This window comes from Triturus cristatus, chromosome 7 (genome assembly GCF_964204655.1).
Source record: "Triturus cristatus chromosome 7, aTriCri1.1, whole genome shotgun sequence".
NCBI lineage: Eukaryota > Metazoa > Chordata > Amphibia > Caudata > Salamandridae > Triturus > Triturus cristatus.
Genome location: NC_140590.1, coordinates 71,582,469 through 71,592,745, shown reverse-complemented (window position 1 = coordinate 71,592,745; position 10,277 = coordinate 71,582,469). Strand labels below are relative to the sequence as shown.

Sequence of the window (10,277 nt, the reverse complement as noted above, 5' to 3'; positions counted from 1 at the left end):
TGGTGTTATCACTGTGCATTTGTGCCAGATGTAGCATATTGAAGAGAACTAGGCACATCATGGAGTGTATTATTGGTAGATGTGGCATACTGTAACCTATTTCCCCTGGATATTGAGGTGTGTTGTTGGCACGCTAATATCCCTGTATATTGGAGTAGGTTTCACACACCCCAGTGTAGTGTCCCTGTGCACTGGGGTGATTGCATCACACTCTATGGAAGATTTCCTGGGGCAGTGCTGCAGCATTTCTGAACTCTCATGCTGGATAGATGTAATGAGAATGCTCCAATTGTTAGAGGTGTGATGATGCTCGCGAAGCTAGCCGCACCTTGCCTGCTTGTCTGGTCCTCTATGTTCACTTTGCAGGCGTGACGGTAGCCAGCGCCAGAGACAGCGACCCAACCCTAGCCTCTGGTAGCGAGACTGGGGAGGTACTCCACCCTGCCTGACCCAGATCCCTTTTCCAGTCTGAACTTACTGTTGTCTACGTCTTTGCAGCATGGGCTGGTGCCAAAGGCTGGTACATTAGGTGACAAGCCCGAGCCGGCTTCATCTGGAGAGCTTCAAACCTGTACAGTATCATCCAAGCCTCGAGAAACAAGCTGCGGAGAGCACCGCCTGGAAGATGGGAGCGACAGTGGGTCTATTGTGGACTAGCGTGGTGGTCTTTCTTTGCTGCCTGAGGTCAACGGCAGTCGCAGGTAGGAGATGCATTCCTCCATGTGGCACGGTGCAGGTGGTGAGGTTTTTCTGCTACAATTTCTCCTACTGGGGTGTGTCTCTGGTCCATGCATTAGAATGGCTGCTTTATATCGCTATCCAACGTCAATGGCGCTCAAGGCCATGCGGCGCCCTCCTCTATGTGATATGTCTTGTCTCTACAGTGAGAAGCAAGCACTGCTGTTCTTCGACTAGAGTCTGCCTGTGGCCATGCATTGGAGTGGTGGCCCGCATTGCACTGATGCGTGTCCCCGGCATCGCCCTTCAGTGTGTGTGCAGTGCACCTTCACAAAAAGATAAAATAGCATCAAATTCAAATTTCCAAAGTCCATGTCAAAGACAAAAGTCCTAAAGCAGACTGGGTTCCCACACTTGTGCAGCCAGCGGGCACAATTTTGCTGGGAATTAGAGTATTTCTGCAAGGCGCTGGACACTGACGTCCAATGGGCATTGGACTCCACAGGGCTTCCATTGAGTTTTGGCTCAAACAACTGAAAAGAGAGTGTCTTTAAATGGATGCTACATTTAGAGGTACAAAATCTTGCTCAATCGGTTTATAAGTTTCTCAGAGGTTTGCAAGCAATAGGCCTTCAGCAGGACTGTGCACTCCCTCAGGTCCTTGAGCAGTCAGCAAGCTGGGGGACATGTTGGACTATCGGTTACAGGCAGAAACTTTCATGGGTCATGAGCAGTCTGCATGGAGGAGCCGCTCTTAAGGCCAGTAGTAGTATTTAGGTCGGCAGATGCCACACTGAGGGGCTAGAACAAGCTGTGCCTTCTAGCAAAGAATTTGGAGGAATCAGTCAGGAGCTGATGTTTTACCATGACTGAGAACTTTTTTTTAAAGTTCTCTTACAGGGCCGTACTGATGATATTCAAGAGCAGTTGGTCGGTCTTCTCTGTACATCTTTAGAGCTGGCTGGAAATGGGCTCTTCTGAAACAGTCCAATTCCCAGCTCCTGGTTTAATTTGTTTTCATTTACTTCTGTTTGTCATGGCCCTGGAGTATTTCTAGTTCACAAAGGGCTTTGATTGGATAAGGTGTATTCTACCACTGCTGACCTCAGGGAACTATTTTTTTCTTTTGAATGTTTCTGGGACATTTGTCTTTTGGCACTCTGTAGGTGTGCATAGGGTACCTCTCTTCCCCTGGTATGTTGCCCTCTCCCTCTCCATTTCGGTCATGTCCCACTGCCAGCTCCCTCTGTCTCCAAAGCTCACTCTCCGTTCTCTCTCACTGCTTTTCCCAGGCACTCTCTCTTCCCATCTTTTCCAAGCACCTTGGAGCCTCGGTACAAGATCCACCACCCACTGCTACTGGTATAGACCCTGCAAATGCTTGTATTTATTCTTTATTATAGTCATTCCGTTTCAAGATGTCTGTGTCATTGGTTCTAGGGGGCCGATTTACAAGCCCCTTGCGACACTTGTGCGCCACCATTGCATCACTTTTGTGATGCTGCGGCGGCATAAACAATGCGGCCAATTTACAACGTGACACATCTAGGGAGATGTGTCACCTTATAAAGCCCTTCGTCACATTATACCTGCGTGAGGTATAATGTGTACAGGGTGGGCGTTTCCATGCAGGAACGCCTCGCAAAAGTGACGCAGTGTAATCTACAAGATTTCACTGCTCCACTTCTAGGACGCCACTGCGTCAAAACCTTACACCTGCTTGAGGCAGGCGTAAGGAGTGACGCAGTACAATAAGTATAGGCCTCAACATGCATTGCTGGAGTTGCGTCGTGCTTGAGACACGACTCTAGCAATGCATGACTTTTGGGCCAACAGATACGTCAGAATTTCTGACGCATCTGTCAATCCTTGTGCCATGGTGCGCTGTATTGTATATACGGCGCATCCATAGTGGTGCAAGGGTATCGCAGGCTGGCGCAGGGAAACTGACGCATCTCTACAGATGCGTCAGCTTCTTTTAAATCTGCACCAAGAAGTCTACGCTCACCATGCTGGTCATCCTAGAACAGCTCAGGATAGGGAGTTTTTTGATTGGCTTCTGACGTAGGCTAGTCTTCTTACTTCTGACTAGTTAATATGATTGTACATATTAAAGCCACAACAGGTTATAATGTTTGACATCACAGTGTTTCTGGAGAGCAAGTCCTGCAGATGGTGCTCCTGAGGCGTGACCCACTTCCCGCCCGTGGATGGTCTAGAAATGCCTTGATTTGCCAGCAGGTTGGTCTTCAGTGACCCTAGAGCGTGCCACCGTTGCTGTTCAGATCTAAGGTGGCATCGGGGTAGGACTGGGCTACCAGGAGGTCCCCAGAACCTCCAACCATGATGCTGTTTATTACATCTATCCAATTAACAACTGCATACAAATGTGGCTTTTCCCATCAATATAGTTAAATAATGCTGATGACTAATTTAAAAAAGGTGAACATACGTTCCTGCTTCTATTCTCATACTCTCTGCAACACGTCACGCTTATGTAGGGCACACTATGTCTGAATCATGCATTTAAACCTCACCCAACACCGCCCATGTTGGCTAAACTCCATCCAACATCCTATTAGCGCCATTCTATGAAAGGACATCAGGAACCTTTTGCAAACTGGGGCACTTTGTGGCATCGTCAGCGATATCAAAGGGCATATAAACTCTAGAATAGGGAATAACACAATGGTACCTCTGAGGGATGGAAGACTGAGGTGGTCTCGCTGGGGTCCATGCTCTTGTCCTACAGATCACGGTAGACGTCAGCATCAAACATTAACTCAATGGGCCTCTTAAAACGTGTTAAACGAAAAGTAATCAACATCCCTACAGCTCACGCTCGGACATTAGATGAAAGAGGAACCTATTGACGAAATCTTTCAGTGTGCCATGCTCTCCCTATTTTTCTACTTTGAACATCTGATGATTAGGGTCTCTTCAGTGGTGCTCAGTTTACTGCTTTTACTCCATAACTTTGATAAATCAGCTATGCATAGATGGTTGGTATGCAGTGCAGATGTGGAAGGCACCTTAACCTGTAATATATGATGTTTGAAGCACATGTTTTCTGCAGCTAGGTTGCAAATCAAATCCCCAATGTGGAAGATAGACACTTGTGGTCCCTGTTGCCCCTTCAGCTTGGAGGGCAGAGACAGATCTTCACAGGCGGGCAGGGGCGGAATCAGAGCTGGGCGTGGAGATGTCCTTGGCTGGTGCAGGGTGAGGTCCAACAACTCTAGTCTTTTCCCATGCAGGCTGGATTAACCTTTTAAAATGCTCTCCTTGGTCTATTCCCTGGGGAGATCTGCCTCGAATAGATGAGCATGGAAGGCCTCCAAGCTTGCAGCAATGGAGTCATTACGATCTAGCTCCTAGAGGTCCATGGGAAAGTTCACCCACAGCACTGTCTTTGGTGTGGGACAAGCACCTCACTTCAAGGGCTAGTGGTGATAGTTTCCTGCTGAGAATATAGCTGTTCAGGTCCTGGGGCAGGGAAAAGTGTTGCCTGCCTGGAATGAATCCATTAAACCAGTTTCAACTGGGCATTTCAGCTGATCTGCAACTTCCTTCAAGTGCCTAGAGATAGTGATAGAACTGTTGCTGCTTCGTAAAGCTGAGCCAAATACAAATTGAGGTGAAGATCAGCACGTCAAAGGTGAGTCCCAGAAGGTCAACAGTGGAAAGTCTGTAAATAGCACCCAGGGAAGGGAGATAGTGTGTGTGTCACATACAGATAATATAGAGAAATCCAAATGTAAGATAGGAGTGCAACGAAAGTCAACAAAGAAAGAGTAAAATGTGGTTAGATGGGAATGGCGAAACAGTTGAGCGATGGAGTGAAAAGTGAATAAAGACTTAAAGGACCAATACGAAGAGGAAGAAGTAAGGAACAGCAAGGGCCAACAAGAACTGGAAGAAGCAAAGAACAGCAAGGGCCAACAGGAAGAGGAAGAAATAAGGAACAGGGAGGACCAACAGGAAGAGGAAGAAGTAAGGAACAGCAAGGGCCAACAGGAAGAGGAAGAAGTAAGGAGCAGCAAGGGCCAACAGGAAGAGGAAGAAGTAAGGAACAGCAAGGGCCAACAGGAAGAGGAAGAAGTAAGGAACAGCAAGGGCCAACAGAATGAATAAGAAGTAAGGAACAGCAAGGGCCAACAGGAAGAGGAAGAAGTAAAGAACAGCAAGGGTCAACAGGAAGAGGAAGCAGTAAGGAAAAGCAGCGACCAAAGAGTAAAATAAACGCGTAATGAGAGCTTTGAGCTGCACTCGGAGGGGAGTTCTCCAGGCAGCCGAGGGAGGGAGGAATTATCTATTTCGGCAGCAAACCCTGCCTGCTTTCACTTTACTGAGGCACTCTGATCTGTTTCACATAATTGAGCCCAGCTCCAAACTTTGTGACCCATCGTCACACGAGAGCATTCATTGAGAAGTGTTTTATCATGGACTTTCGGGAAGATTAACCAGATAACAGATTAATTTTCGGAATTGTGCACAGAATTATGTACATCAGAGGCCAGCGACGAGGACCTGGTGCAAGAGGACAGCTTTATTAAGACTTTACTTGTACTCAGATTGTGCAGTGAAGTGACCTTAGCTCATTATTGTGTAAAGTCTTCAAACTTGCAGGCAAGCCTTGCGGTCTGCTGCCGGAGCTTAATCAGGCAACGATACTCATCCTTCCAAAGCCAGATGAAGACCCATTGAACTGTGGTAGGTACATGCCAATCTCATATATCCTGTCCGCTGAAATCCAAATCCCATGGGAAATAATCCAGATCAGGCTCTTAGACCAACCCTAATCCACAGGAAGCAAGGTCCTCGAGCCATCACATGAGACTTCCTCTCCATCTCTTTGTCAGATCAGAGATAAGCATGACAGCCCTATAGCCGTGTCGCTGGATGCAGAGAAGGCCTTTGACTGAGTAAAATGGTCTTATCTCTTCCATTGCTTAGCTAGAGCCGGCTTTAGAAAGAGGTTCTACAAAATATCCGATACTTCTCCGATTGCTTTGCTATTGGAAGGGGCACAAGGCAAGGGAGCCCCTATCACCGCTTCTTTTCCTTCTGGCGTTTGTACCTTTAGCTGCAAAAATAGGATCGCCCTTAGAGGCGTGTGGCGTAAAAACAGCAGCGGATGAAGTAAAACGGGTTCATTGCCAGCGAGTCATTGCCAGGAGCCCTCCATATCGTGTCCAAATGTAGTGGGTTTTCTGCGTATAGAATGAATAAGACAAGAGAGAGGCCTTATCTTTGAATGCCTACACTGGACGCTCTTCCATAGCAGGCCTACCCTTCAAATGCTCTCCACAGCTGGCCAAATACTTCAGAGTCTGTATTGGTGCAGATCCGTGGGCCGAAGCATTGAAAAGGAGACAACGCTCATTGCTAAGACAGTCTCTGGCTTTGCTAGAGGGTCGGGCCTTAAGCTGTTGATCTGGGGCAGAGAACAGATGATTAAGAGGGTAACTGTTCCCTGATTAAATTCTATTTTTTGAATGTTTCCTCTTACTTTTCTCAATTCTGCACTGCAACCTGTTGATAAAATGATTAAAGACTATGCCTGGTGCCCCCACAGGGCCCATCTCTGGATTTCAAAATTGCAAGCAGCAACATCATCAAGAGGACTCGGCTTGCCCCACATGGACTTATATTACAAGGCGCATAACCTGGCCCACCCAGCCAATCTTTACTCTACTACCAAGGAGACACCAGATTGCGTAAGGATGGAGCAGGTTATGATGGAAACTGACTCAAGCTCTGCCTTATTATACAAAGATGCGGCAACCTCAATAGATCCCTTGGACCCACTGCTACGGAAGACACAAACTCACACCTCTGGATGACGCGCCACTGAGGACAGGACCCGCATGATTGCACTGCGCGGAATGGTACAAAAGTCGGATCAATTGCCCGGATCATGTTTTAGCAGACGGCAGATCAAAGACATTTGAACATTGCATCCACTCGTGGCTCTCCTCACTTCTGGACCCTGTACCCCCGTACCCCAGTCACCTGTCACTTTCCTTAGTGAATATGCACATTCTCAGCATCTTCAAAGGAGTGATCTTTGTCCTGAATAAGGTTCTGATTCTAAGTAGCCGTGGCACCACTTGAGAGAATGATGGCAGATGAAACTCGATGAAAAAACTACTCAGAAGGGATTGGACCACTCTCCTGGAGAGACTTCCAGAGGGCTCCGAGAGGCAAGGTTGAAATTCAGCTAGTTTAACTATTGCATGCTTGCCATTGGTCCCCACAGCATCTGGGGCTCTTTACCTTAAATATAACAAAACGGAAGAGACAAGGGGCTGAGTCTTCTCTGACTCCCTTATCAATATCTAAATCTCACACAACAGAGAAGAACTAAAAAACGGGTTGTTCTGTTTCCCAGATTGAAGGACAGGGAGATACACTAAATACTCCACCTACCCTCAATGGGGTGGTGTGTCTCACATACAACCCTACCTAACACTAGACCAGGGAAGACAAAAAATGTCTTAATACTGCCCTCACACACTTGGCAGTGTCATGCTTCATCATAGGGCCGCATCATCCAGGTGCAGACCAACACACTGGATGGAGCGCAATTTTTTTTTTTAGAGATTTGAAGATTAGCGGTGAGGGTAGAGTGAATATAAAAAGACACAAAACGAAACACAAAAGTGTAACACAAATCAAAGGAAAAGCAAATCTTCCCCTTGGATAAGGGACCAAAAGAGGTGCAGATACATATACTTAAAACTACCTAGCGGTCAACATTCAATTTTTTAATTTTTGTTAACCCCTGGTAGGATTAAAACCAAAGATTTGGGGTATTAATGGAAGGTAACGACCCTTCTATCCCCACTGCAAATACCAACTTGTTTCTGCCAGCTTTTTTTGCGCCTAAACAGGTCGCTCTGGCATTCGTCAGGGTGTTGGTCCCTAATTTCTGGTCTTCACCCATGTTCGGGTGTTTTTTACCTTTTTACTTTGTGCGTTAGGCAATGTCCCAATGTCACTAGCTCTGGAAATTTCCAAGAGGAATCATATTTAAGAGTTTACGAGTACTATTCTAAACCCGGAACCTTAGGGGGCGGTGCTCTTGTCGTCACACTCACTCCAAAGAGACACTATCTCCGATGGCCCCACAATGGTCCTCCGCTCTTTACCTTCTCTCAGTCTTCATACTTCTGGAGATGCAGAGACAGAACTTGATATGGCCTTGCGGATCTTTGTAAATCTTCTGGGAGAGGAAGCCAGACCTATGAATGCCGCATCGAATGTTCCACTGGGCTTTCCTCAGCACTGCCCTCATTGCCTCATACATTACAACTTCTGGAATGGGCTCGCCGCAGGAAAGGTGGATAGATACTGCGCTGGCTGTGGCAAAGATGTGCACATTGAGAAGATGGAGACAAGGTCATCACCCCACTCATGCCAACTGGCTGCAGGGAATGGAAATGAGAACGACACATGGAAAAATAATTGATACCCTAGGGGATCAGGCTCAAATACCTGGATCCATATGGGCTCCTTTCCTATCTACCTGATTCTAACCGATCAGTAGGTACTGTATTTCGAACATGTTTGCTGTTGAGGTTTGCATTGTGGTGTCTATACTCTCCTTTAAACTATCTTGCTGTATTTGCTGCACTGGTTTCATTATCTTCTGGATGACACATCTCACTCTGGTCTCCTTATGAGAGTGCCAACTTCCACAGCTACTAAACTACAGAATATCATGTAGAGTTTTTATGTAGCAGGTATGATATGATCTAGGCTGCCAGAATATCGCCTGTGTTTGCGACTATTGTACTATGACCTGCTTCTCTTTTAATGTTTGTTTCTTTTTTTTAGTTTGTAGGCCTGCTTTTCTTTTAATATGTGTTTCCTTTTTTTGTTTGTAGACCTGCATCTCTTATAATGTGTTTCCTTTTTTTTAGTTTGTAGACCTGCTTCTCTTTTAATGTGTGTTTCCTTTTTTTTAGTTTGTAGACTTGCTTCTCTTTTAATCTTTGTTCCTTTTTTTTAATTTGTAGGCCTGCTTCTCTTTTAATCTTTGTTTCTTTTTTTTTATTTGTAGACCTGCTTCTCTTTTAATGCGTGTTTCTTTTTTGTTTAGTTTGTAGACCTGTTTTTCTTTTAATGTGTGTTTCCTTTTTTTTTGTTTGTAGATCTGCTTCTCTTTTAATGTATGTTTCCTTTTTTTTAGTTTGTAGACCTGCTTCTCTTTTAAGGTGTGTTTCTTTTATTTTAGTTTGTAGACCTGCTTCTCTTTTAATCTTTGTTTCTTTTTTTTAGTCTGTAGATCTGCTTCTCTATAATATGTGTTTCTTCTTTTTAGTTTGAAGACCTGCTTCTCTTTTAATGTGTTTTTCTTTTTTAAAGTTTGTAGACCTGCTTCTCTTTTAATGTGTGTTTCTTTTATTTTAGTTTGTAGACCTGCTTCTCTTTTAATCTTTGTTACTTTTTTCTAATTTGTAGACCTGCTTCTCTTTTAATCTTTGTTTCTTTTTTTTATTTGTAGATCTGCTTCTTTTTTAATCTTTGTTTCTTTTTTTTAGTTTGTAGATCTGCTTCTCTTTTAATGTGTGTTTCTTTTTTAGTTTGTACATAATAGGAAGTGTACATGTGCCAGTTTTGAAAACCTAACCAAGAGATAGTGATATATTTCTTTTCTATGGTCTTATTTTACCCAAAGAATACACACTACAAACAACTAGAAATAATCCTCTGCTCAAACTCAAGCATCTCTGCTCTTGCATCTACCGATGCCTAAGCCTTCCCTTTAGTGGGTGGCGGTCTGTCCACTGATGTCCAGATTAATCCCAACTCTGTTTTAAGACGTCCACATCCCTATAAATACACCACAGGAGTCTGAACAAATGATAAGGCTTTACTCTCTGCTTAAAAACTATTCTTAAGCTCACATGCTAATAACCTAATTACCCAAGCCACTACCCCGAACCTATTCAGAACTGTAGAGGTGTAAAGGAAGTCTTGTATTCTCCCAGCTGTCGGATCTTATCCCCATGGAGAGAAAGAGAGAGTGATAATAGGTCTGATCATCTTAGCCATTGGTTGCTGTAATGGTCACAACAACCTTATTTAGGCACTAGGCCATAAAAGCAGTATAAATAGCAAAAGTACATACATCATATAAAAGAGAATACCATTTTCGTCTGGAAAAGCTATACTTAGATTCTTATGTGAACGCTAATAAATCACAGCAAACTTACAACTAGAAGTGCTTGATGATGAGCCAAAGTCTATATGCATCACCTGTGATTTATAAAATGCAATCCTATCTTGTATCAAACAAACAGAGACGATAAAGAAGCAATCAAAAAAGCTCAAATAAGATAAGCTTTAAAACGTCTTGACTGTGAAAGATATAAGTGTATTCTTGTATGAGAGCCCAGGCATGGCAGCACACCTAAAATACAAACTTTACTTATGCTCATAATCAAAATAGGTCTTTGTGGCTCTGTAATTAAACAAAAGAAAAAAGAAGCAGCTCGTGTGGTGTACAAACAGAGCATAACAGCGAGACAACCTAATGTAATAAAAAAAGAGACATAGAAAATAAGCATAAAAAACGAAATGCAGCCACA

General features: G+C 44.4%; 1 protein-coding gene across 1 annotated transcript in view; it reads left to right on the top strand.

Annotated features, from left to right (window-relative positions):
- The first annotated feature begins 503 nt into the window (after window positions 1-503).
- Window positions 504-10,277, top strand: part of LOC146808851 (ly6/PLAUR domain-containing protein 3-like) — a 154,538-nt gene continuing 144,764 nt past the window's right edge. Inside the window, exon 1 of the mRNA XM_085615675.1 lies at window positions 504-701. Coding sequence (XP_085471801.1) covers window positions 626-701 — 76 coding nt within the window. The 5' untranslated portion in view covers window positions 504-625. The remainder of the gene's footprint in view (window positions 702-10,277) is intronic.